We start from the raw sequence: 25,873 nt of genomic DNA on the forward strand, positions 1-25,873 counted from the left end.
ACGCGTTTATTTTTTAGTGTACTTCCTGTCATTCTGCATTCTGTATATCTTCAACGGCTGAAAGAATAAGCTGCGTACAGCCAGTGTGTCAAACTTAATCTCAGGTAAGTAGAAGGTCTTCTCAATCACAGGGACGTGTGACAGGATCTTACTGCATATTAAATCTTCTAGCTTATTATTTGGATCTTCTAATTTCTCTCTTTTATCAAGTTTAACCTCATCCTTCTCAATCTTCCTTTTCTTCCTCTCCTCAATAACCCGCTTCACAAGGACATCGTATGGGAGAGACCTCTTTGTGATGGACCTTTTCATTATAACAGAATGTACTTTACAATTAAGACTCCTGGTGCAGTCAGTGCCAGTATCAATATCTGCCACTCCACAGTGCGTGTCATAGAATTTTGTATTCTCTGGCTCTGGCTTCTTGTCGGGCACACTGCATACGTGACTGGGAATGTCCTTCTTAAGAAGAACTTCTTCACATAAGTCACAATAGAATGGCATATTATCAGTGGGTATCCTGTGAAGATGTGCCTGGGAGGGTGGACAGTCCCCTAAAGTAGTAATTATCTCATGGTTTACAGCTTCATGGTTGGCCATTTAAATTCTTATTTATTTGCGGTAAATTCACAGTGAAATAAAATATTCCTGTGCTGTACGCCGAGCCTCCTTAAATCATCAAATGAAATGGGCTTATTAGACCAGACATAACAGTATAATAAGCCATATACACGTACGTGTAATACATTAATAAGAATATTATCATAATTATGCGTAGACTTAGATGGAATACTGCCCATGGGTACACTGAGCAGTATCACATGGTAGTATACGGCACTATCACATGGATTAGTAGGAATGTTCATACGTTTATGCTTATTAGAACCCGTACTTGATGCACCTTCTGATATACGCGTACTTTTATTAGTCTGTTTATTACCTGATCCATTATACGGGCCTGTCTTGTGAATGGGTCCCTTTGGTGTATGCTTGGACGTACGTGCTGAGGGTGCCTGTGAATTATCCTGTAAAGTAGTGGAGTCCTTATTAGAAGTGCGTGATGTATGAAATCTATCCTTGGTTGATTTATTGTTTAAGTGCTGGCCCTTGAAGGAGTTATTCGGGTTCGGATTATTCTGTTTTAAACCCGTACAGGAACCTTCTCCTTCTGATGAGCCCATGGGCTCTGAAGACTTTTCTACTTTAATGGTTATCCTGTCACGGGATAGCAGAAGTGTCTTAGAGAGTTCACTGAATGGGCACGCAGGGAATAAATAATGCGAATTACCACCAAAGTGTAATAGATACTCCTTTATACCCGCTTCATTATTAAACATAGTCATAAACATACTCTGCGTCTTATGCGAGAGAGACTTAAAGTTGTCCTCAAATGATTCCATTCCCATTTTATAGATGTACATCTTGTCGTCAGCCGGGATTTCTTTACTGAATGCTAGTTCTTCTCTGGTACTTGGGATTCTAATGGGCCGGAATCATTCACTGCGTATACATCTTTAATACGAATAAAAGGGACCTTATCAATCCTACTGGAATCTTCTAGGGCATTAATAATCGGATCAGTCGGTCTTAGAAGTAGAATATTTGATTCAACTGGGAATGGTGCCATGCCCTCTGGTGGTAGAGTATGGATTAATACGTTTTTTATCCTTTTTGCTGCATACAGTTTGTCTGACATGTACGTAGTGCCAAACTCAAAATCTTCTACGATTACATCCTGCCCCTTTGAACTCCAATACGCTTCTGTACACTCTGCAATCCCTGTGCCGTAAACGGTTTTCATTCTGAATGAAACTTGCCTGGTTTTATTTCGGGGTTCTCATGCGGTGATTTAATACTCACGGGAATGAAACACTGAAAATATCCAGAATGGTTCTTAAATCGTCCTCATCCACTTTCTTACTGGCGAATTGTGAAATAATCGATATTGAAGACTTAGACAGGTACCCCGTGAATAAATGGTGGTTCTTTGCAACATACTTCAGAAGAGAGGATAAAGACTGGTCTAAACCAGGTGGAAGATAAAACTGTAGCATATCCTCTCCTAACTCTCTCTTCATAATGGGAAGTACTTTCTTATAGTATACAGCAGAGGCCACACAGGCAGTGTTCTTCTTTATAGTGCCTACATGGTCATCTTTCATCTCACACTCCATAAACGAGATTTGGAAGAAGTTTATAATTTCCGTGTACAGTGCACTGGCAGTTTTATTCTCTACTGACATGGAATGCATGCCAAAATTGGCGTTGTTCGCTTTTAGGCGGAGGGCCGTGTCATCGGATAGTAAAAGGAGTATTTTATTGTTTTTGCATGAAATGACTATTGAATCATCGTTTGTGTCTCCCTTCTCTATAATCGCAGGTTCTATAAATATTTTGCAGTTTTCTCGGGCATTTTCCTGTTCTAGAAAGAGGATTGCTGCTCTTGCACTGGGATTGTGTACTTTTAGTGCGTCTAATTCTCTTATTACAGTGCACGGTATAAAAAAGCTAATGTTCACATCCTCTATTAAGAAGGACAAGTGCCGGATTATTTGTAGCTTCCCCATAAGAATGTTTGTATCTACAGCAATAAGAGCTCCGGTGTAGTGCATTGACAGGGTATAAAAATACTCGGGATAAAAAAGCACCCGATACGGGACTCGAACCCGCGACCCTTGGATTAAAAGTCCAATGCTCTACCGACTGAGCTAACCGGGTTTCAATAATCTGTATTCCTACAGCCCCTGTCCGTCCTCCATTTGATTGTATAAAAGAAATCTTTTCCATGCACGCATGCACGGGGATTTTTCTGAAGTACCGGAAATAAAAGTGTGTGAAATATGCGAAGGAAATAATGAAAAAAAAGAAATTCCAGAAGATGAGTCGGGCCACTTAATAATAACAAAGAGGACGGTCATGCACTGTGCCAAAATTATTTATAATGTATTTCTATTCTCATTGGCAACTCGCAAGGCATTTGCATTATCGCTTTTCACGGTGGGGTTTGTAATATGCATGATATGCAACCATGCAACAATGACAACTATTAACTACCAGGCGGATACTATTGACAGTCTGGCCAGGAATGAGCCAAATGTTATGAAAACTGTTATTCAAATGGTGGCGTGGGTTACAGTGGCATCAGTCATGAGAGAGTTGTACTCCCTCTGCTTTACACTGTTTATTAACCATACACTGCATAATATTTCAACTGCACTGTTTTATAACACCATATACACGATATCACCTATTTCATCCGTTCGCATTAACAGAATAATTGACAGAGGCAACAGAGGAATACAAAATATGCTAATTAATATACTGGTTAAAATACTTTATGGGGTGACAAGTATTATCATAATATATAAGAATCTGATGGAGATGGATTTGAGATATGTCTGTGTGATAACAGGGTTTAACGTAATATATCTGGGTGTAAGCTTTGTCCTTCTTAAGATCAGGATAAGGAACAAGACATTAATGAACAAATATGATGATCTCTACAGTAATAGTATTATTGAGTGCCTGGCGAATAAAGAGTCGGTTGTTGTAAATAATACGGAGAAACAGGAAATATATACATTTGATCTGCACTTAACCCGGTTCTTGCAAATATCCTTCTCAGACAGGGTAGTCGTGGCTGCCTTAAATGTGTTCCAGAAGTTTATATACACTCTCCTGCATATAACTCTGATGGTATACGTGTACATGTATGGAGAGAATAAGTTGAATGATGCAGTCAAGCTTATGTTTTACTTGAAGAGGCTGGACAGAAATCTTATGAATGTCGCAATTGCAACAAAAACCGTATTTGTAAGGTATGTGGACTGTGAGATATACATAGAGTACATACATAAACTATCAAAGCACATGGAGCCACCTGTTGTACAAGTAAGTAAATCTCCCCTACCATCATTAAATGAAGCCGGGCAGAGTAATAGTCAACTAGAGTATAAATATAATAGTACAAGCCAAATGGACAGTGAGAACAGTACATTCCACACTAACAGAACCCACACAGAGGAAATTCCAGAGTGCCCCTCTGCTCCGGGCACTAAAAAAGCACCAAAAAGAAAAGTGGCAGTTGAATTTAAGAACGTAAGTTATTGGCCAGAGAATTCATGTAAAGAGCTCATTAAAGACTTTTCATGCAGAATATTCGAGGGTGAGAAGGTTTGCCTGATTGGGAAGAGTGGGAGTGGAAAGACAACTTTACTCTCCCTCCTGCTTAAGCAGAAACCGTACACGGGAATAATTGAAGTATGCGGAGTAGACATCCGAGAAATGACGAAAGATAATATCACGGAGAAGATTGGGATAGTGCCACAAGAATCAGCACTTTTTAATAACACGCTTATATACAACACAGAATACGGAAGTGCGCCAAACCAAGCAAACCTTTCAAGTATCCTTGAGGACACAGCAGTCAATGAAATCGTAGAGTCTAAAAAGAATGGATATGATTATACGGTGGGAGTAGCAGGAAGAAACCTGTCCGGTGGCGAAAAACAAAGAGTATGCCTGGCCAGATGCTTATTAAGAGACACGGGCATAATTATCCTGGATGAAGCCACGTCTAAATTAGACTGCCTAACTGAAAATAAAATAATCTCCTCACTGTGCAGCCAGAACAGAACAGTGATTATAATCTCACACTCTCCTTTAATAGCAGAATTAATGGAAAGAATAATCATCATAAATTCAGAGAATAATTAGTCGTATTAAACCAGCAAGTACCATACAGTCAATTTACAGCGTATACAAGTACATGGATAGTCAATTTACAGCGTATACAAGTACATGGTTAGTATACATACACTGAATACTCAGAAACCCAAAGATTAAATTTAAGAGCACCGCATGAGGTGCGTGGTACACCTTGAATTTAGACGTATCTCCTAATTGTTTTTGGTTATTGTATATGCTGTTAGTAATAAATACAGTAATTTTCAGTTTAATACGGGCTTATCCATAAAATACGTTTTCACAAAATAATTTTCATTTCACACCTCAGAATATAAATGGCAGTGTACAGGTGCGGCATCAGAGTGATCGGTGGACATATTTATATTCTGGCGGAGAGTGCTTTAATTTTATCTCTTATTGTTTTCTGTGGATTGAATTCATTATTTCACATTATTTTCTTTTGCAATAATTTATTATGCTTCAGCAAGACGAGCAGCTAGAATTATCCGCGGCGCAAGAGAGGGCAGATGTACCCTCGCACAGAAAGGGTGATTTGGACAACCTCTATGAAAGAATAGAGAATATGGTAAGAGAAAGAGAGGAAAAGGAACAGAAAAGAATGAACCAATTGCTGGCTGCAATATCTGAGCAGCTTAATAAAAATGTGGTGGCACTCTTTGAAGGCGTAATACAGAAGGAGATACGCGGACCACTCACACAGAAAATAGAGAAGATGGTTAGCTCACGGATTGACTACAAAATGAAAGAGGTGTCTAATGTGTGCAGCACAGCACTTGTGGCTGCAGTGGAGGGAAAAGCACTTGCACAAACAATTAGCAAAACAATTAAAGCAGGCATTATTGAAGGGATAGTTCCTGTGGTGGAGAATGGGATGAATGAAATACGCCTTCAGATTCTGGACAGAATGAAGGCCATGCCAATGTGCGTTGAGAAGTTTGAAGATGATTTGTCAGAGAGTAAAGATGATACTTTTGATATAATGGTGGACACATTAAAGGGCTGTGATGACCATATTGAAGAGCACCCGAAGGATGTAATTATTCACTTATTAGAGACGGATATTGCAGAGTGCTTTACATATGTCATAGGATCAAAGGACCCAGAAATATTCCTGTTTCTACTTAATAAGCTACCACCGGATGCAGAGATTGACATGTCAAACAGTCTGCTAGTACAGTTTATACAGCAGATGATACTGTTCATAGGAGCCGGATGGAGACAGGCCAGTCTTCGCAGTCGGTACACAATCTTCCTTAGTAATGCACTCTCCCACATACAAAGAGACCAACTGACAGAAGAAGACTTAAACATTCTGCGCGATAGTATTTTGAATCTGTTAAAGGGATGCCCGTCATTTGGAGGAAGTCCGAATGAGCGGCATATGCTGGGTCTTATGCAGGAGATGGGCTTATATTAATGGGCAATTAAAGTTCTGTTTACATTTTAATATGAGCGCGGATGACACGGTTTCCAGCAGTACAAAAGAGTATGCATGCGTGATAATGACAGTCGGACACTTTTCCCTGGGCTTATTCAGCATAGTGGACAGTGCAATTGAACATTATAATACAGAACTCGCAAGAACCGGATGTAAATTACGAATTACCCTAGCGAACCAGCTGGGGGAGTGGAGGCATTTGTACAGCCTTCTATTTTTTATGTATGAGAAAGGGCCTGCATTATTTAAGATCCATAAAGAAAAGGGTCGGCAGTATATCATAGGCAGCCCAATGAATATAAAAAGACTTATAAATGAGCTGGCGTATGCAGAATCCTCAGACATAGACACAAACACTAGTGAAGATAACTATTTGCTGAACTTAAGTACGCTTGCAGTACTAAATCATATGGGATCTTCAATTGAACTGAGACAAGAAGCTGCCAGACTCATTGCAGAGTACATTTGTACTAACTTAACAGTGCCATTTGACAGGTTCTTTATACAGGCATCTATAAACAAGGAAAGAGAACTCGCTGAAGAACTTGCCATGCAGTGTAAGCTTGTTATTGACCGTAAAGTAGGAGAATACTTCGGAGTGGATAGTTTTTTAGGGTGGAGTAAAGATAAAGTCACAGAAGTAATGATAGAAAGATTGAATAATCTGTATAATGAATACACAAATATAAAATTAGAGTACGTCCCCAGGATAGATGTAAAAACAAAAAGAAGTATTCTTAAGCAGTTGAGTACAAGCAGTGAAGTAAATTCAGTAATTAAAGCAATAAAAGCAGTATTTCATGACTTAATTGATGGGTGCAATGACTACTCATTCGTAACAACCTGTCTAATTAATAACTTACCCCCATCAATTATCCATATGGGCACAAATCAATAAACATTCTCATATAACCCTTCTTCCTATTATACAGTATACATATGCAATAGACTAATACAGTATATGTATAGTATATGTATAGTGTACAATAGTACAGCATATATAATAGATTAATACTATACAGTAGTACAGCATACAATGGTACAGTATATGTATATACACTAGACTAATACTAGTACATATAGACTAACCAATACTAACTAATAGAGTAGTACATATACATATAGACTAATACTACTATTATACTTATACAATACACTAGTATACATATACAATAGACTAACTAATACATATACAATAGACTAATACTAGTACACTAGTACATATACTCATACAGTACACTAGTACATATAGACTAACTAATAGAGTAGTACACTATACACTAGTACTGTATATACAATAGACTAATACACTAGTACTGTTTATACAATATATACTTATACATATACAATAGACTAACTAATACAATATATACTAGTACAGCATATACACTACTATTACTTATACACTACATATATACACTAGTATACTTATACGTACTACTGGATAGTTTATTATATATCATTATTTATTGCTACTTGTGTTATAAATAATAATAAATTATCACCAGATACCTGGAATATAAGAACCTCCCGTATTTATACTTTAAGAAACCCCAGGAGTGAATCCTTATCAAAATGATCCTGTAACTAATCAAATAAGAATGTAAATATACCATAAATCGTATACACTATGAATACGTGCGAATATTCAACCATACACCATCACACAGCCACGTACATTCTTGAAATTAAAAGTTGCACAATACTCTTCTCCCGCATATTTTACTATACGTGTATCAGTAAATACCCGTTATTTAATAATAATAAAAATTTTAAATAAAATAAATTATTCTGTTTATTTCCCCATAAATTCAAACAGTCTTGATTTTAACACGGAAGTCATTTATCGCCGTAAGAAGACCGCCGTGTGAATCAACATCCCGGTAGCACCGGAAAATGAACTCCTCAATGCACGCCGGGTTAATGTGCGGGAATACCCCGTGAAGCTTCCCACCAAACACTTCCAGTACCTGCGACTGAGAAGCACACCGGCCGTCTATGCTGTACCTGATTAACAGGGACAGGGCCACAAGCAGGGCACTCATCCCGCCCTCATGATCCTTATCAAGGGCAGTCCCCAGCACGCACTCTAATAAGCCCATGAACCCCTGCCTGATTATCTCAATAGAAGTCTTCTCTATCACCTTGGCCAGTACGCGTATGCACTCTTCGTATACTTCCCTGTTTGAGTGGCTCACCCCCATCGCCAGCCACTCGATCATCTGAAGATTGTTCATCTGCGGCTTTGTATGAATGGATGCACAGAGCATTTTATAGAACGCTTTCATCTCCTCCTCCCGCTCCTCAGGTGCTGCAAACACTTGCGGTGCTATGGCCGCTGAGACACTTTCCACTAACGGGGCTGTGCCCTCAACGGTCCTTTTACTTAGCTCAGCGAGCAGTCCTAATTTCTCAATCGCAGCAGGTGCGTCGACCGTAAGAGGGCATGCGAATACCTGTGACCAGAGACTCATGAACTCACCGAGTATAAAGTTAATCGAGAAAGTCCTCCCGATCGTAGTGTACACCGAGAGTATCTCCTTCCTGAGGATTATAAGTGACCTGTTCAGTACGGCCGGCTGTACAGCCCCATTCGGCAGTGCACTGTATATCGCATGGACTTGACTGAGTGCCTTCCCAATCACTGGCTCACGCGAACTGCTGAACTCCTCGGATATCTCTACCGTGCACACTACTTTAATCAGCCTAACCGCCCTGACCACTTTATGAATACTGTCCGCACTGTCAAGCACCGGCGTGAATAAGTCCATGAGGGGTAAGTGCAGCAGCTTATCAATGTGCTCCTCAGAGAGGTACGAGAGGGCTTCAAATAGAACTTCTGCTAAGTACGGCTTTAGTACATTCAGAAGCTTAGGCATATGCGGGAATACGTCTAGGATGTAGCACTGCTTGCCTGCAGCCAGTGGAACTCGGAGTACGTCATGGCAGGAGGACATAATCTTTAAAAGCGTATCACACGCCATCTCTGACACACCGACTAAGTCCACATCAATAATGAACTGGAGCATCTTATTGCAAATGGCTTCCAGCAGGAGCGGGTACGTCTTAAGGTACAGCGGATTCCTGACTAAAATATACATAAGGCATGAAGCCACAACGGCCCTGTTCCCCTCCTCATCTGCTTCTTCACACATTGCCAGCAGGCCCTGTATACTCTGTGTTAAGAACTCTTTCTCGCCCATTGGGCTGGACGTGCCTGCTATACTCCCTGCAGCCCAGGATACTTTATTCAGTCTGTCACGTGTCCACTTGCCTGTCCGCAGCTTGTTAATCTCACTGCAGAAGTACGGCCCAAGACCGCCCGGTGTCATTGAGGATATGTGGTATACTAACTCGTTCATTTCCTTATGGTGCTGGATGGATTCTGTATCAACTAGCTTCTCCAGGATGATCTCACCATCCTCATTCTCTGCGATAATCACTTCTTCAGGTCTCTGCATCTGCGCCACCAGGACGGGCACTAAGCTGCTGAGAATCTCTGTATAATGCGTCCTTCTGAGGCCTGCAGGTGGCTTGCTCGGGGCAGGCACGAACGGGAATTCTAAGAACAGATCCTTAACAAACATCGACCAGAACTCCAGGCACAGCCGGAATAACTCAAAATCAGTCACTTGGGATATCTCCAGCATCAGCTGCAGGGGAATCGTCGTATTGCACGGAGTCTTCTCTAGTTCTTTACAGTACTTATACGCAATCCCATAAAACAGAACCACCTCCCTGATAAGATTAACGTCCTTTGGAAGGAATGATGCATAGTGCGCCTTTATCCCGCCAGTGTGTGACGCATTGAACATCCTGAAGTACTTCTCAAAGAATGCCCCTACACCCACAAAACACTTCCTGAGCACACCAATAAAAGCCTCCGTTGAAGTACACGCCTCCTTGCGGGTGAATACACTCCGGATCACTTGCACTGCATGCGTCGCAAATTCAGACTCAATGTACTTTACAACTACATCCAGTAGAGCCGGCTGGAATAAGCACTCAGCGGGTAGCTGCGGTACCATAATCAGCAGAAGGTTTAATGATGAAATAGTCAAGTCATTAGGCACGTATATCTCACCACTGCTTACTTTCTCCAGGATATTCACGACCATTTCGTAAATACTCCCCAGCTCATTCTTCATCTGGGCCTGCAGGGCACTCACACGCTCACTCACCAGAGACTCATTAAAGTTAAACACGGTATCACACAGCAGTGCCAGAAGATTGAAACTGTTTGCGCATACGCTGCAGTCCCCTTTACTTGCATCTAATAAGTCGCCTATTAAGGTAGGCCACTTCTCTGGCCACTCCCTCTTTATTATTTCAATTAATACCTGGTTGAACTGCTTGACTAAAACTTTGCTTTCTGCCTGGGTCTGTGTGGCCAGGTCTAATATCTTGTCTACAACATACTCCCGGGCACCTTTCTTCTGCTCCTCTGTAAGCATTGTCCAGCGTATTTTTACTGCCCTTTCAAGTACTTGCACTGCAAATACTTTTGCCCGTGGGTCCCTGCTGTCCTTCACTACAGCTGCTGTGTGCGCCCAACTGTCTGGATGCTCTCTGTACCGAAGCAGTACAGTTTCTGCTCTCTTGTGCTCTTTGTCCATTGGGTCATAAAATGTCTTTATTACAAAGTCAAACAGCTCTACATCAAACTCGTCTGTGCACTCCAATAACTTTTCCATGCTATAAAAAGAGTTGATTTTTTAATTTTTTATACCCGGATGAATAAAGTTGAAGAGGTAAAATACGTTAGATTAAGAGTAGTAGGAGGAGAACCCGCAGGAGGAGCATCTCTGGCACAGAAAGTAGGACCACTTGGATTCAATGCCAAGCAGGTGGGTGAGAACATTGCCAAGCAGACCAAGGAGTACATGGGATACAAAATTGGAGTACTCTTGACAATCCAAGGGAGACAGATGGACATCACTGCAGAGCCAGGGACATCCGCACTTATTCTTAAGGAACTTAAGGAGCCCCCAAGAAACAGAAAGAAGGAGAAGAATGTCCAGCATAATGGATCCCTCTCCCTTGATGCAGTAGTCCAAATTGCCAAGAAGCAGAGAAGCAAGTCATACGCTAGAACCCTTGCAGGAACAGTTAAGGAGATACTTGGTACATGCCTTTCAGTTGGTTGCTTAGTAGATGGTGAGTCACCAAAGGAAATAACCAGAAAGATCCAGGAGGGGGAGATAACAATTGCAGAAGAATAAATAATTCATTTTCTACAAATAATTCATGAAATATTTTCGAGTGCCCGCAGTGCCCACGGTGAGTGACCAGCTCCTGTTTAGATTATCCCAGGAGGGTGATTTACAGGCTGTAATAGAAAAGGTCTTAAGTGAATACTTTACATATAATGAGTACACAGCGGGCAGTTTACGGCCGGCTGCCAGGGACGTATTGATTTCTTATATAAGCAGAAGGAGACTCTCACAGAAAACAGAAAAAAATAATAATAATGAAAATAGAAAAAATGGCGAAGGACCACTTGCTGTGGCAGATGAGTTATGGAGTAAGATTGTAGAGTACTCTATTACTGGGGTTGAACCAGTATCTGTGCTTATAGGGTGTGAGGGAGAATCTGCAGATATTTCTGTTTCGTGTGTAATACATCTGGACAGTATGCGAGTGCAGTGTGAGGAGTTTATAGATAAAATATCTGGTGGTGTGTCCCATAAGGCATTCTCGCTTTCTAAACTGTGGTCATTCGGGAAGGCATTAATAGGGGACTCGAACACTTTTTTAAGTAAAATACTCTTGCATGGAATGAATAATCCAGAGAATATTTCGGCATTTGCTGAGATAATAGGGAGTAAAGAAAGAGTGCCAATTCTAACAGAGATATACGTACTGGGTAAAATTAAATCACAAGAAGAAATAGGTCCAGAGTATACGGAGTGCAGTAGTAATTCATTTATAGAGTCACTGAGGTATATTATATTCCTGTACAGGCACGTACACTACGTCACTGGGAGTTGGAAGGAATCTGCTGTATCCACAGTAATCAGTCAGCTAATGAAAATAGAGTGTAACCATGAAGTGGAAGTCAGAGTTATTCTGAATATAATACTGCTGGATATATTACAGGAAAGTAAAGAGGAGCAAGGAAGAAGACTTCTTTTACTAACTGATACTATCTCTATACTAGAAGGTATTCTAACGGAGTATGCAAATAGTTCAGATATACTTGAGTATTGTATGTGGTTATGTACAGAGGCAGAGTGTATAATGGATGTACCACCGTATATAAGAGATGATTTAGTGGCCAGAATCGTAAGAATATGCATTATTTATGGCCGGCCCACTTTACTGGTTAATGAATTAGAGAGGAGTACGCATTGGTTTGACTACTTTTTTTTAATACAAGAATATTATAAGTCTCAGAATATTCCCATGGAAATAACTCTGACGGAAAAGGCTTTATTAGGGATAAATATATACAGAAGCATAAAAAACAGAAAGGGGCAGGAATTGTTAAAATCAGAAGGTATCTGTAATAACGGAAATATAAAAAAGCGGGCACGTATCAAATATATAGATAAAGCAGTAAAACCAACGGATAAAATATATTCTGGTGAAAGAGTGGTAATCCATGCGTGTATTCCGATGGATGAAATAAGTAAGATTAATGGTGATTTAGTGTATTCAGTATACTTAGAGGTGGATAATCGCAGAGTAAGTATAAGTACTGGGAAAGCAAGAGTGTCCTTTATTAATAAAGGAAGTGTGGACAGAATCATTCCTATTACAAGGATTATCGTAGAAATGGGTGGTGGTACTATTATAATACCAGTGAATTATACAATAAAAGTACTTCCTGTGGTGTATATTACACCAGTGGTATTATATAGTTATACTGTCACACCATATGGAATGACAAAAGTATATGCAAAGGGAATTACTCCAACAGTAAAAGACCTTCTTATACACAGTACGGGCGTAGGGTATAAACCAGCTAGAAAGGAAATATTTTATGGAGTGGATTTTATTGGTCGTAAAATACGAATACACACTCCACATTCGTATGTGAGTGTGCCTAAGCCAAGAATATCGTATAGGGTAGGAAATAATTCTGATATAAAGTATAGCATATCAGGTGTATGCGATAAATTACATATTTACAACGGAACCATAAACAAAGCTAGAAGTACAATTAGAGTGAACAACCGCCGAGTAGTAAATTCCAGTGAAGATGACACTCCGGCTGATTCAGAGAATGTACCAAGCCTAGTTGAAGTGGGAATATATGACTTAATATCACATAAAAAGATTAAGAGTAAAGAATACTCTCCAATAGAACTTGTCATTAGGTACTGGCTATACAGAAAGAACAGAATATTATACTTACTAAAACCCTTTACACGGGATAATCCGTGTACGTTATTAGATGCCCTGCCTGTATGCCCTATACTCGCCCCAGTTCTTGTATTACACTGTAATAACACAATAAATATAAGAAAAGTCCCTTTAGAGCCAAATATAACAAACCCATACAACTTACTCGGAGAATGGTCTTCTCTTAACTCTCTCCTGGACACTTGCTTATTTGAAAGAAAAGCCAATCAAATCAATAAATTGATCCATACACTTTCCCACGGCAATACACAAGATAGTGCCGTACACACAATCAGTAAAGACAGAATGCGTATCTGGTATACAAATACTGCATTAGTCAGAGCTACCACAGTCTCTGATGGTATAATCATATACATACAAAATTATTCAGCATATTTAACAGTTCTTTGTATAATAGGAATGAAAATAACTCAGGCATTCCCCATGGGCAGTGTTATATACAGAAGTAATGAGTCCATAGACAGTCTATCAGTTATTATGAATACAGTATAGTATTATAATACTTTCATATGATTGGTTTGTCTAAATTGCATTATGCCTACATATAATAAATATTACATGTTCCAATATAAATATCTTACTGTTAATAGTGCTTACTGTTAATATTAGTATTAGCCGTATACTCGTTTAAATAATTATTTTTATTATACAGAAATATTCTTTTATAATTCTCTTATAGTAACCAAAGAATTTCCTATTTTTGTTTTGACTTCCTCCTCTTTTTGCATTGAAGCATCAAGCACCCTCTGCGCTATTTCTGCTCTTTCTGTTGCTCTTCTTCTATACTCCTTTCTCTTTTCCTTTTTGGCTTCTCTCTTCTGCTCTTCCATCATTATGTACTTCTGCTTTTTGGCAGTTATTTTCCTTTTTTTCTGTGCTTTAAGATATGCTTCTCTCTCTGCTTCTACAAATACTAATGAAGTTACTTTTTCTTTGCATAATTTTGCTTTTGTTCTGTCTTTCTTCCTGGTTAGTCCCATGCACTGAAAATTTTGCGTATGCTTTAACAAGTATTTAAACAGAATTGTTATTATTTCTCCTGCTGTAATACACAGAATGTCCATGGAATATTGAATATACCCATAAACACGCTATAATCATAGTAAATAATCCAGTATTATCATGAATTTATTGTAAATATGGATTTAGGTTACTGAAATAATTTATAAAGTGTACACACAGTAAACATAAAAATAGAAAAGTGAAGGATTTATTATTTATAGAATTATGTGAATATTTCAGTAATTATAAGCAAAACCAAATATAAAACCAAATAAACTGCATAAATACGAATAAACATAAGAAACCAACATATAATACGTTTGTTTATATCAATATAATCGACTATATCGTATGTTTTCAATATTTATTCTATTCATGGGTTATTTCAGGCCATGCAGTGAATATATCTCTATTTACAGCGAATAAGTAGACTGATTGTTGGGTTTGCATAGTGAGGTCCAGAAGTCAAACAAAATGATGATGTTTAGAGTGCCAAAATTTGTGAGTGACAGCTTTTATGATCGGAAGTCGCCTATATAAGGGCAGCCTATATTCAATAAGGAAGAAGTTTTCGTATGCCTAAGTATTTAAGGAAAAAACAGTTCTGATAATACAGTAGAAATACTTGAATTACCTTCAAATACGCATAAAATGAATATTTTAAATAATTTCAAATATTAAAAATATTAAAAATTCAAATTTTCGTATTGTAATACAAAGGCATAACTAGCAGAATAATTAGTGGGATAGGGCCAAGTGGATAATATTGGATAATAAATAGAGAAAATGAGTTATTTTATGATATGAAATATAATTTAGTCATATGGTAAATGAAGTCACGTGGCCCTGTAATAGCATTTATTTATAGCAACTAAAGAAGGAAGAACCCTTCTGTGTTACTTATTGCTAAATCCAATTTTTCCTTTAATTTCTTCTTATTAGAATATTCTGGGATAAGAAACGTATTAAAACAGGTCTGTGAAGAGGGAAGGCGGTCAGTGTCGCCGCCATTTCTCATAAATACAAGAGCCATTCGGCTGAGCCCTCCAGAAGGTGCCCTATCAGTTCCTGTGACAAAACGCAAAAACTTTTTCTGCATTGTAATGTCGTACTGCTTGAATATCTCCCAGAATGACTGAATAAGTTCAGAATCTCTCCTGTACCCATTATAGATTGTGTATCGCTCTAATTCTTCCATATTTATGCATTCCATTCCTCCTATTAGTATGCTCAGCTCACATGGCAGTAAAGACTTAATGAAAGTGTCACCGCATATCCTCCAAAGACCTTCTTTAATTAGTGCAAATGCCGGTTCTAGCCGAGTTTCTAGAAGTTCCTTACAATACACCTGAGTGAACTCTTCTATATTGTGATGGGATACCTCATGTACTTTGCCGTTTAGTGTATACTCAAGAGAAAGAGAAGAAACCTCTTCTGGACTCATTTCTTTTATCTGTGTAAGTGTCTGGTATATCGTGGGTTCAACTGTTTTTAAGTCCTCAAATGTCCCAGAATAGCCCAGAAGCCTTTTATAAAATACTTGCGGGAAGTAAAAGCAAAGAACAGCTCCGTTGTATGCAGCTAATCCAAGAATGCTTCCAAGAATTTTATACTGTGTTTTTCTTTTTTCTAGCTCTTCATCAGAAAAATGGTTAAACCAAAGGCACCCATTGCTCTCCCGGAAAATATCCCACTCACCAAGAGTCTTCTGACTAAGAATTTGAAAGAATTCTTTTTTAATACCTCCTGAGTCTATTCCATCTTCACCCACAAATTTTATCTTTAACTGTTTCCACGCGGTCCCTTCTTCAAGGGACTCCAGAAGTCTCAATGAGTCCTCTACAACAGATTCTCTCCCCACCTCAAGATTAAGATACGGATCTACCTGCCCTTCAAACATTGACCGGAAAAAGGCATCTTGTAATTCTGCCTTCATTCTGTCGGTGTTCTCTATTTGAATTAAATCAGACTTGGCTGGCATGTCAAGTATAAATGGAAAATCAAAAATACTGTGGCTTCTCTCTTTGTGGTAGCGCACTTCGGCCTTGTAGTTTAGTAGCCGAGAAAACCTTCTGTTAACAAACATAGAGTGGTGTATAAGGCCGGTTTCAACAGAAAACTCGTAAAGCCCTTTAAGACTCTTAAGTATTGCTAGAAGAAGAGTTCCCTCTCTCATATTTATCACACTGGTATTGTCTATCACAATAATAAGACTCTTAATTAGATCAATTAGCTCGTTTATGCAGAGTTTGTTAGACGCATAGCACAGAGAGTCACAGTGAGGATATTCGCAGTCCTTCAAAGTTTCATTGCATAAAGGACACTCTTCAATAACTCTTGAGCATAATTCTTTCACTGGGATGGGCCGAGTAATGACAGGAAACTCTTCGTGCTCTTTAAATCCACACTCTGGAACCTTTTTGTAGCTGAACCCGCCCAGCATTTTATTACACCGGTCCATGCACAGAATATTTTCAGCTTTAGTCACCTGGCAGAGCATCTCAATTGACTCTAAAAACCTAATGAAGTATTTCTTCTCAAACTTAACACACTCCTTCACCGCATTAAATAGTTTGATTATCCTAATGGTTGTGTGTATAGAGTACCCTGCCTTCAGCCTATTTAATTCGTGATAGAACAGTCCTTGAAGAACAATTGCTTCTGTTTTTGCTTTTTTCTTATGAATCACCCGCGCTAGCTCCATTCTTAAATATTCTTTTTTTGAGTTTTCATCAGTGTAAGGTTTTGGCAGTAATAAGAAATTTTCTTGTACTAAAGAAAGAGGAACCCCAAATTCCCTGTGCATTATTGGACTGCAAGAATATGAAGACTGCCCCGTGCTTTTAAGAGACATATAGAAATACTTCAATATATTCTGGGCAGTGTTTATGTGAGATATAATCTTCCCAGCTGAGTTTTGGACATTGCTCAATTCATTCATTTGTTTCTTTACTGCCTGTGGGAGCAGTGCTACACTCATGTTCGGGTGCAGACCAATTCTTGTGCTATAATACTTACTCTCTTGCTGTGCTGTGTGGGCTGCTCTGCCGTGTATAAAGTACAGTGACTCGCATGTGAAATAGTCATCGTATTCTAAGAGTAATTCTACTATTTCATCTGAAATGCTTTCAATGTCTGATAGCTTACAGAATATTCCTATGCAGAGACCACCACCACAGCCGTAAATTATCTGTTTTTTAAGCTTCTCAACTAGTTCCAGATTCTGCTTGCTCTCTTTGCTTTTCATTATAAACCTCCTCATTTTCTCTGTATAAAGCGCGGGGAGAGAACTGATTTGTCATTTTTTGATTGGTTCATTTTTATTCTTGACTAATTAAATTATAGACAGAGTTTTGTTTACAATTTTATGAACAACAGTGCCCAGGAGAACGGCTTAACGGAGAGCGAAGTAGAATTAATAACAAATTATGGGAAAAGTTATTATACGAACAGTATAATGCAGGTGGAGAAGGAGATAAAGGAACTGTACAGCCGGATAAACTCAAAGCTAGGCCTGCGTGAGGTAGAGACAGGGCTGGCACCGCCGATGCTCTGGAATTTAGCAAGCGATGCGCAGCGGTCAAAAACCGAGAAGACCTTGCAAGTAGCTAGGTGCTGCAAGGTTATGGAAGACCCTTCTGGAACAGACAGATACATGATAAATATTAAGCAGATTGCGAAGTTTATTGTTGGAAGAAGCAAGTCTCTGAACAGAGAGGATATTTCCGAGGGGATTAGAGTGGGCGTGGACCGAGTGAAGTATCAGATCATGGTGCCTCTTCCAGCGAAGATTGATAACGCAGTTACGCTTATGCAGATAGAAGAAAAGCCTGATATTACGTATTCTGATATAGGGGGCTGTGCGGAGCAGATAGAAAAGATCAAAGAGGTGGTGGAAATGCCATTGGTCAGCCCAGAAAAGTTCATTAAGCTGGGGATAGACCCACCAAAGGGAGTTCTATTATATGGGCCACCAGGAACGGGGAAGACACTTTGCGCGCGTGCAGTGGCAAATAGTGCCAATGCCACATTCATCCGGGTAATTGGATCAGAATTAGTCCAAAAATATGTGGGAGAAGGGGCAAGAATGGTGAGAGAGCTGTTTGAGCTAGCCAAGTCAAAAAAAGCATGCATAATATTCTTTGATGAGGTGGACGCCTTTGGAAGTACCAGGTTTGATGGGGGAAACAATGAAGTGCAGCGAACTATGTTAGAGCTAATTAACCAGCTAGATGGGTTTGAGTCGCGAGGAAATATAAAGGTGCTTATGGCAACAAACAGGCCAGATACCCTAGACCCGGCACTTCTTAGACCAGGAAGACTTGATAGAAAGGTTGAATTTGCACTTCCAGACCTGGCTGGGCGCAGTGCTATCCTTAAGATTCATACAAAGCCAATGAGTGTAGAGAAAAACATTCGATACGAATTAATAGCAAGACTCTGCCCAAGTGCAACAGGAGCAGAATTGCGCAGTGTATGCACTGAAGCAGGGATGTTCGCAATTCGTGAAAGAAGAAAGGTGGCCACTGAAAAAGACTTTTTATTGGCAGTTGAAAAGGTCATCAAGGGATACGCAAAGTTCTCTTCTACACCAAGATATCTGACATACAACTAAAATAAAGGGGCATGTGTACTTTTCTGTGACATATTTACTATTTCAATTATTATTGCTGTATTAGGATATTTCATCTGTTTTTGGCCATTTGTCAGTTAAATCATTTATGTAAACGGCATGCACAGAGCTATCACAAGAGAATATATCATGAAATCTATCAAATATTCTGAATTCGAAATAATTCAGCAATAGCTGGAAGAGAAAGTTTAGCTATAAAAATATTATTATGTGCGCTCTTTCATTAATACATAACTAGAAATTCTTATATTTTTTATGGATAAGTTAGTGCGAATTAAAGAACAGTCAATTAAAAGGCTGGAAAAGGACATTCAGATGTATGAAAACGAGCTAGTTGCAATTCAAGGAGAAAAGGAGAAGGAAGAATCTTCTGGAAATGACTACTATGCTCTCAGAACAATAGAGCAAAGATCAGAAGAGACCAGGAAAGCACTCGAAAGCACACAGACCATTCTCAAAAAAACCAAAGCAGAACTGGATCGCATGAATAATGAGTAGGAGTGTGTGCAGCAGTGCTTGCTGTTTCGGAAGATAATTGACTGTATACTGATAAATAATAAAGGGTTTATTGGTCACTTGCCAGAAGCACTGTGAATTTTAGATTATGAGTCATCTGCTCTCTGTGCCCCTCTTTCCTTTCTGTTTTTCTTTTCTATTCTGTCGGCTTTGGACGGCTTTTTCTTTATTCCCTTTTCTTGAAACTCTTTGCTTTCCATGGCATACTCAGCGGCCATCTTGCCTCCAATGGCTCTTCGCATCTTGTTCTGGTTTTCTAAGAAAATGGCAGCATCTTCTGGGAACTTAAACGTAATGAAACAGTATCCTGGGTTTCTCTTTGCGTTGTTTGATGTTAGATTGACACCTCTTAGCTTTAACTTTTTATCATGGGCCTTTAAGAAGTACTCCTCAATTACTTTGGAGATAGACTTTCTTGTGTGCTTTTTGTCCATGTGGGAGATGTGCACTCTGCATGAGCTGACCTTGGATGGATCTCTTGGGTCTAACTTCCCTTCTTGCCTATCTTTGATGGTTTTCTCTCGTTTGTAGTCCTTTTCCTTCTGCTCTGACTCTCTCTGCTTCAGAACCTCTGGGGATACATACCTTAGCACAACTAAAATTCTGTCATTAAGTGAGACTTGTTGGCGCAGACTTTCTTTGCAACTGTCCTGGTGCTTGAAAAGAACAAAGGCTCTTCCTGTTGGCTCTCCTGTTTCCCTGTTCAAAACAAAAGTGCACTGCTCTACCTCTCCAAATGCTTCAAATACTTCCCTAACCTGGTCTTCAGTGTCTTTTACAGAAATATTTGTCACAAATACAGTTCTGTTCTCTTCACCCTCTGGAAGCTTTTTCCTCTGGTTTTCTTCGTACTCTTTTCTCTTCTGTCTTCCAAATGAGTTCTCATCGGTTGGAGTGTCAAACTTCTGCCGTGCCTTGAACACTTCTCGGTCGTGTAACTGTGCAACCTTTATCTCTCTCCCAAGGAAGTCTGTTCCATCCAGTGTTTTTATAAATCTGTTGACATCAGTTGTATTGGCGCACTGAATAAAAACAGCCCCAGTGGCTACTCCGTTTTTAGAGTGTCTTTCCACACTAACTGCCCCATTGAAGTGCTTTAAAATCTGTTCGTCAGATATGTTAAATGGCATGTTTGTAGCTATTACTCTGTGTTGTTTGCTATATGTTCCACTGCCTCCGTTTAAGCTCATGTTAAAATTTTTGCAGAAAGCAACTTATTATACTTTCTGTTACTAAAATTACCATTTGTTCAACGCATTAATAAAGAGCCATAAATGGTTAAATAATCCTGTATATTGGCTTAATTGGTTGTACAAATGCATTATAACCCGAAATTCAGTAATATTTACATATTAATAAAAATATGAATTTGCCAGAGAGTCAATAACCATAGAATACCATAAAATCATACAAATAGAAATATTCTGGTTATACTGTAAATTTATGCCAAACAAGAGAATTAAGCAATATATTCAGTTTGGTATACAATCCGAAATTAAATGATTATTTGATTAGTGCTAATATTCTCTGGCTTATATTCTTGTTTTATGTTAATAATACTCCATAAATATTATTTTATGGATGGGTTTAATTTTGCAAAACAGCTGGCAGGAAAGAATAGCACAGAAGAGGAAAACTTTCTTAAGCATATGAAACCAATTAAAAAGGAAATTAGTCTTAAAAGAGCCAAAAGACTAGGAAAATACCTTTACTTAACTGAAGATAACCTTTTAGTCTCCTTGGTTATTACTAAAAATAAACCACGCACTGGCATAGCCAGTGGTTTAGTAAATGTGTCTGGTCTTAACCTGTACATATTTACCAATGAAGCATAACCAGAATTTATTTGGAAGAGTTTAAAAATATGAAAATAATAAAAATGTAAAGGATTAAATACTGCTGGCTCTTCATTTATTCAGTGAATTTTTGGCTTATATTAAATAATAACTACCAAATACCAGGATGTTTGGCATATCTATATATTACATTTGTCTATCTATAAAACTTGAAATTATACAGAGTTAATAATATATAGAACAATCTATGCAATCTACTTTACTTTTTGCGATTAGCGCGATGAGGATCATTAAATATCTGCATTGCATAAGAAAGATCGTATGCATACACCTCTATTGCCCTTGAAATTACATTTATGGGTGCAGATCCCTTTTTCTTGTCTGATGACAGGAGTAGGTTCATTCGTGGGTTTGGCGCGGGTGTTACATACATTTCTTTATTGCTCGCTTTTTCTTTACTTAATAACTCCTTTATTTCATTTGAATTCATAAGAATATGAGTTAGCATTAAATCCTTAGGTATAATCGACACATTGGTTTCTACAAGAGACCGATAGCAATTGGCTAATTCATACAAAATGTACCTGTGCTGCTTTTTCGAAAAGATATAATCTACCTCTAATGATACTAAAGAAATCAACCTGTCAGTGAAATTGATGACTTCTTCAATTTTGTCTAAATGACCAGTAGAAATTTTCTGCAAGTCGCCTATTTGTTTGACTTTTTTTGATTTCATTATCTGGTCCACAGTTGAGTATGCGTCTACCTCTTTTAAAAATCTGTCTAAGTATTGTATAAAAATGCACAACTTAGGATCACTCGATGATTTTTCTGTTGAGCCAATGTATGCCCTAATGTATTCTATAAAGAAAATAAGATGATTTTCGTTCTTATTATTAACCATTGAATAGAACCCGCGATGCCTTACACTATTATTTCCCATTTCGATTAAACCATTGAAATATTCAACATTGTCTATAGCTGCAGCTCGCTGTACATGCGCTACTAAAGATACAATAGATGTCATTGTTGTTTCTTCTTCAGTTGCAAAGTGATTTTTATCGTTGTTTCTATACTCTTGCACTTCTGCAAACCTTTCTTTTTTGGCATTGCTATGTAGAGACGCCCTTGAACTTATAGAATTCTTTAAATCAATGTATTCTATAAATCTGGTTTTGTCCTTATCAATTTCGTCTAGAATCATAGGAAGTGTTTTTTGCTGTTTTAATTCTCTTCTACGAGTTGCTTGTGGTGGATTTGTAATGACAACTCTTAGAAGTAGTTCAATAATTCTTGTCATTTTGCTGTTTAAGTCCGCGTCATTTATATCATTTTTTATGATCTTATTGAATAAAGACACAGTTTTTTTATCATGGCCAAGTAATAACCATTCTAATGCCTTCAATGGACAGTCACCAGTGCATTTGTTATTTTCGTTAAGCAGACCAATCTTATGTATAGTATCCATAGGATTGTCCATTAATAAGAATAAACATCTAAGCATATAATTGTCCTTTAAAACATTGTAAATAACGCCCTGTAAGTTTTTATGGTTACTTTTTTTGTTGGGCCTTCCATACTCCTTTAAAAGTAACTCTATAACACTTTTCATTTTATCTATTTTTTGAATTGCATTCTTTTCCCCTTCTTCTGTCATTCTCTTAAGTGAATTTAATGGCAGTTCTTCTCTGTCATAAAATTTTGTATTATTCGCCCTCTGTCCTATCCAAACCAATAGTGACCTAATGTTCTGCGCCTCTTCTGCGCTTTTACTATTACCGGCTGCTGCGCCCGCAATTTGTTTTTTAACATCTAGAGAGCTAGACCGAAATTGCAATAAGTACCAAGCTATAAAAAGAAGAGCAATTAACCCAGCAACAATTACGGCTATTATGTATTTTCGCTTTTTTAAGTTTTCTTTGCTTGCATTTAATGCCATTTCTAAATGGAGCTGAAAATATTTTCATATTTATAGTTATAAAGTAAGAAGCAAATCAAATCAGTCTAAACTAAAAATGACGAATTATTAGTGTATCCAGAGGATCAATTAAATCACAGCCAGTATACTATATTCTATACATTCTAAATGTATAAAATATTCACTCGTAGTGTAATTGATATTATAACTAGAGTAGAGACAGGAGAAAATTAAAGGCTCTGTAAACTACTTCTTTCTTTAGATTACATTATATGATTTTATTCATTAAACACAGATAGAAGCATAAAAAACTCAAAATATCTTCTTTATTTCAGTTAAACATACGTATTAAAGGTAATCACAGAACTATTCAAAAAAATCATTATTTATTACTGTATAAAGATAGAAATAATGAAAAACGAATATTTAACCATTTCTAATGTTAATTCTTGTATATCTACTAAGCCACTCTATCACAGTGTAATTAGTACTGCACAAGTAGGAGTATGTTATATAGAAACACTCATGCATGGCTGAATATATTAATACCCATCCACTGCAGTGCTTTTTTGCATCTGTTAGAGTTATTAGGTGTATACAGAATTGTGGTATTTGGTTGTATTCTGGGGTTAGTAAAATAAATCACTCTGTTAGGACACGTGATGCGGCTGTTATGTTTTTTTGCAGGTGCATTAAATTATCTGTTATTCTGTCCTCTCCCTTAACTGGATCTTCAAACTTCATTCTTGTTAGTTTGTAGTAGATGTCTTGAGTTTCATTCAGTAAGAACTCCCAAGACGGAACTACTTTGGTCTCCAGCAGCTCTTTGCATACTTTGTAGTAATATACAATAGTGTTGCTCATTAGCACTGTTTTATAGAATGGACAGTACTTGTCATAGGTTGACACACCATTTTGCTGCAGGAAATCTTCTTTGATGATTTTTGCTATGCTCATTTCTAGCTTCTCCAGCTCTCCCAGAGATCCCTTCCCAACAAGCTGTACAATCTCACTGAGTGACTCCTCTTTCTGGAGAAGCTCTTTAATCACTTTCATTGAGTCTGCATAGGTGGCATTGTATTGGTTATGGTATGGCGTAAGAAGGTTTATGTATTTAGAGTAGCTAAGGTTCCAGTTTACACTTGGGAAGTGCTTTCTCTGTGCGAGCTTTTTGTCCAGCCCCCAAAACACCTGTACAATTCCTAGAGTGGCTGCAGTCACTGGGTCTGAGAAGTCTCCACCCGGAGGAGAGACTGCCCCCACTACAGTAACACTGCCCTGCCTTTCTCCGCTTCCCAAGCACTCTGTGTACCCAGCTCTCTCATAGAAAAATGCCAGACGAGCACCCAAGTACGCAGGATACCCACTATCTGCGGGCATTTCTGCCAGCCGACCACTTATTTCTCTAAGCGCCTCGGCCCATCTAGAGGTTGAATCTGCCATCATTGAAACGTTGTATCCCTGGTCTCTGTAGTACTCTGCTATAGTTATTCCCGTGTAGATAGATGCCTCTCTAGCAGCTACTGGCATATTAGAAGTATTTGCAATCAGCACAGTTCTCTTCATAATAGACTCCTCTCTCCCGTCTACATTTATTTTAAGAGTAGGAAACTCCTCAAGCACTTCACTCATTTCATTCCCTCTCTCTCCACACCCTACATAGACAATCACATCTGAGTTGGAGTACTTTGAAAGTGATTGTGAAATAACAGTCTTACCACATCCAAATGCCCCTGGAATTGCAGCAGTTCCTCCCTGCACACACGGAAACATTGCATCTAAGAGTCTCTGCCCCGTGAACAATTGCTGCACAGGGGTAAGCTTTTGCTTGATTGGTCGGGGTGATCTAACCGGCCATATTTGGTACATTTTTTCTGTACTCACTATACCACTGTTTTCTAGCTCTAGCAATATCTCCTCTACCGTATACATGCCCTTTTCAGCTATTTTAGTGACTACACCCCCCTTGCTCTTTGGCGATACCATAAGCCGCAGCGTAAGAAGAGTATTCTCCTCCACCATTCCAAAAATGTCCCCTGCCTCCAGTTTGTCCCCTATAGACACAGTGGGTGTAAATTCCCATTTTTTTGTCCGGTCTAAAGCAGGCAAAGAAATACCATTTGGAATGTACAGGCTCTTTGTGTCATTATATATCTGCCGTAGTGGCCGCTGTATGCCATCAAATATATTATCTAATAGTCCAGGGCCCAACTCAACACAAAGAGGATGTCCTAGCCTCACAACAGGATCACCCACCCCCAGGCCAGATGTTTCCTCATAGACTTGAATGGTAATCTTATCTCCTTCTATCTTTATTACCTCTCCCATTAATCCTTGGTGCCCCACTTTGGCAAGTTCATACATAGCACAGCCAAGCATGTTTTCTGCGATGACCACTGGCCCACTCACCATGTACACGCTTCCAGTCATGTTCTCCCCTTCTCTACTTAAGAACAGAAATTCATTTCGGTTCATGCGTATAAAAAAATATATTT

The 25,873-nt window shown here is 38.6% G+C and overlaps 18 protein-coding genes and 1 non-coding gene across 19 annotated transcripts; 8 read left to right on the forward strand and 11 right to left on the reverse strand.

The window, feature by feature from the left end:
• Positions 1-6: 6 nt before the first annotated feature.
• NEPG_00308 (uncharacterized protein) lies at positions 7-600 on the reverse strand (the record flags this gene model as incomplete). Its single annotated transcript, XM_013202686.1, has 1 exon — positions 7-600. The coding sequence occupies one exon, from the start codon at positions 598-600 to the stop codon at positions 7-9; it is 594 nt and encodes a 197-aa protein (XP_013058140.1).
• An 8-nt stretch (positions 601-608) lies between these two features.
• Positions 609-1,400, reverse strand: NEPG_00309 (uncharacterized protein; the record flags this gene model as incomplete). Its single annotated transcript, XM_013202687.1, has 1 exon — positions 609-1,400. The coding sequence occupies one exon, from the start codon at positions 1,398-1,400 to the stop codon at positions 609-611; it is 792 nt and encodes a 263-aa protein (XP_013058141.1).
• A 53-nt stretch (positions 1,401-1,453) lies between these two features.
• Positions 1,454-1,801, reverse strand: NEPG_00310 (uncharacterized protein; the record flags this gene model as incomplete). The annotated part of the gene is made up of 1 exon (XM_013202688.1): positions 1,454-1,801. One exon carries the CDS (start codon positions 1,799-1,801, stop codon positions 1,454-1,456), a length of 348 nt encoding a protein of 115 aa, XP_013058142.1.
• Positions 1,802-1,856: 55 nt separating this feature from the next.
• On the reverse strand, positions 1,857-2,612 carry NEPG_00311 (uncharacterized protein; the record flags this gene model as incomplete). Its single annotated transcript, XM_013202689.1, has 1 exon — positions 1,857-2,612. One exon carries the CDS (start codon positions 2,610-2,612, stop codon positions 1,857-1,859), a length of 756 nt encoding a protein of 251 aa, XP_013058143.1.
• Positions 2,613-2,645: 33 nt separating this feature from the next.
• Positions 2,646-2,718, reverse strand: NEPG_02682. The gene has a single exon. It is a non-coding gene; the product is annotated as a tRNA-Lys (tRNA).
• A 75-nt stretch (positions 2,719-2,793) lies between these two features.
• Positions 2,794-4,903, forward strand: NEPG_00312 (uncharacterized protein; the record flags this gene model as incomplete). Its single annotated transcript, XM_013202690.1, has 1 exon — positions 2,794-4,903. The coding sequence occupies one exon, from the start codon at positions 2,794-2,796 to the stop codon at positions 4,714-4,716; it is 1,923 nt and encodes a 640-aa protein (XP_013058144.1). The 3' UTR covers positions 4,717-4,903.
• Positions 4,904-5,161: 258 nt separating this feature from the next.
• NEPG_00313 (uncharacterized protein) lies at positions 5,162-6,124 on the forward strand (the record flags this gene model as incomplete). The annotated part of the gene is made up of 1 exon (XM_013202691.1): positions 5,162-6,124. The coding sequence occupies one exon, from the start codon at positions 5,162-5,164 to the stop codon at positions 6,122-6,124; it is 963 nt and encodes a 320-aa protein (XP_013058145.1).
• A 31-nt stretch (positions 6,125-6,155) lies between these two features.
• NEPG_00314 (uncharacterized protein) lies at positions 6,156-7,043 on the forward strand (the record flags this gene model as incomplete). Its single annotated transcript, XM_013202692.1, has 1 exon — positions 6,156-7,043. The coding sequence occupies one exon, from the start codon at positions 6,156-6,158 to the stop codon at positions 7,041-7,043; it is 888 nt and encodes a 295-aa protein (XP_013058146.1).
• A 900-nt stretch (positions 7,044-7,943) lies between these two features.
• Positions 7,944-10,839, reverse strand: NEPG_00315 (uncharacterized protein; the record flags this gene model as incomplete). Its single annotated transcript, XM_013202693.1, has 1 exon — positions 7,944-10,839. The coding sequence occupies one exon, from the start codon at positions 10,837-10,839 to the stop codon at positions 7,957-7,959; it is 2,883 nt and encodes a 960-aa protein (XP_013058147.1). The 3' UTR covers positions 7,944-7,956.
• A 39-nt stretch (positions 10,840-10,878) lies between these two features.
• Positions 10,879-11,367, forward strand: NEPG_00316 (ribosomal protein L12; the record flags this gene model as incomplete). The annotated part of the gene is made up of 1 exon (XM_013202694.1): positions 10,879-11,367. One exon carries the CDS (start codon positions 10,879-10,881, stop codon positions 11,365-11,367), a length of 489 nt encoding a protein of 162 aa, XP_013058148.1.
• Positions 11,368-11,392: 25 nt separating this feature from the next.
• On the forward strand, positions 11,393-14,079 carry NEPG_00317 (uncharacterized protein; the record flags this gene model as incomplete). The annotated part of the gene is made up of 1 exon (XM_013202695.1): positions 11,393-14,079. The coding sequence occupies one exon, from the start codon at positions 11,393-11,395 to the stop codon at positions 14,003-14,005; it is 2,613 nt and encodes an 870-aa protein (XP_013058149.1). The 3' UTR covers positions 14,006-14,079.
• Positions 14,080-14,175: 96 nt separating this feature from the next.
• On the reverse strand, positions 14,176-14,577 carry NEPG_00318 (uncharacterized protein; the record flags this gene model as incomplete). The annotated part of the gene is made up of 1 exon (XM_013202696.1): positions 14,176-14,577. One exon carries the CDS (start codon positions 14,575-14,577, stop codon positions 14,176-14,178), a length of 402 nt encoding a protein of 133 aa, XP_013058150.1.
• A 777-nt stretch (positions 14,578-15,354) lies between these two features.
• Positions 15,355-17,777, reverse strand: NEPG_00319 (uncharacterized protein; the record flags this gene model as incomplete). Its single annotated transcript, XM_013202697.1, has 1 exon — positions 15,355-17,777. The coding sequence occupies one exon, from the start codon at positions 17,775-17,777 to the stop codon at positions 15,387-15,389; it is 2,391 nt and encodes a 796-aa protein (XP_013058151.1). The 3' UTR covers positions 15,355-15,386.
• A 105-nt stretch (positions 17,778-17,882) lies between these two features.
• Positions 17,883-19,141, forward strand: NEPG_00320 (26s proteasome regulatory subunit 7; the record flags this gene model as incomplete). The annotated part of the gene is made up of 1 exon (XM_013202698.1): positions 17,883-19,141. One exon carries the CDS (start codon positions 17,883-17,885, stop codon positions 19,128-19,130), a length of 1,248 nt encoding a protein of 415 aa, XP_013058152.1. The 3' UTR covers positions 19,131-19,141.
• Positions 19,142-19,403: 262 nt separating this feature from the next.
• NEPG_00322 (uncharacterized protein) lies at positions 19,404-19,710 on the forward strand (the record flags this gene model as incomplete). Its single annotated transcript, XM_013202700.1, has 1 exon — positions 19,404-19,710. One exon carries the CDS (start codon positions 19,404-19,406, stop codon positions 19,644-19,646), a length of 243 nt encoding a protein of 80 aa, XP_013058154.1. The 3' UTR covers positions 19,647-19,710.
• Positions 19,710-20,854, reverse strand: NEPG_00321 (uncharacterized protein; the record flags this gene model as incomplete). The annotated part of the gene is made up of 1 exon (XM_013202699.1): positions 19,710-20,854. One exon carries the CDS (start codon positions 20,852-20,854, stop codon positions 19,751-19,753), a length of 1,104 nt encoding a protein of 367 aa, XP_013058153.1. The 3' UTR covers positions 19,710-19,750.
• A 387-nt stretch (positions 20,855-21,241) lies between these two features.
• Positions 21,242-21,548, forward strand: NEPG_00323 (uncharacterized protein; the record flags this gene model as incomplete). Its single annotated transcript, XM_013202701.1, has 1 exon — positions 21,242-21,548. The coding sequence occupies one exon, from the start codon at positions 21,242-21,244 to the stop codon at positions 21,497-21,499; it is 258 nt and encodes an 85-aa protein (XP_013058155.1). The 3' UTR covers positions 21,500-21,548.
• A 14-nt stretch (positions 21,549-21,562) lies between these two features.
• On the reverse strand, positions 21,563-23,399 carry NEPG_00324 (uncharacterized protein; the record flags this gene model as incomplete). The annotated part of the gene is made up of 1 exon (XM_013202702.1): positions 21,563-23,399. The coding sequence occupies one exon, from the start codon at positions 23,397-23,399 to the stop codon at positions 21,720-21,722; it is 1,680 nt and encodes a 559-aa protein (XP_013058156.1). The 3' UTR covers positions 21,563-21,719.
• Positions 23,400-23,810: 411 nt separating this feature from the next.
• Positions 23,811-25,853, reverse strand: NEPG_00325 (vacuolar ATP synthase; the record flags this gene model as incomplete). Its single annotated transcript, XM_013202703.1, has 1 exon — positions 23,811-25,853. The coding sequence occupies one exon, from the start codon at positions 25,851-25,853 to the stop codon at positions 24,021-24,023; it is 1,833 nt and encodes a 610-aa protein (XP_013058157.1). The 3' UTR covers positions 23,811-24,020.
• Positions 25,854-25,873: the final 20 nt, after the last annotated feature.

Source organism: Nematocida parisii, assembly GCF_000250985.1.
Source record: "Nematocida parisii ERTm1 unplaced genomic scaffold supercont1.1, whole genome shotgun sequence".
Taxonomy (NCBI): Eukaryota; Fungi; Microsporidia; genus Nematocida; species Nematocida parisii.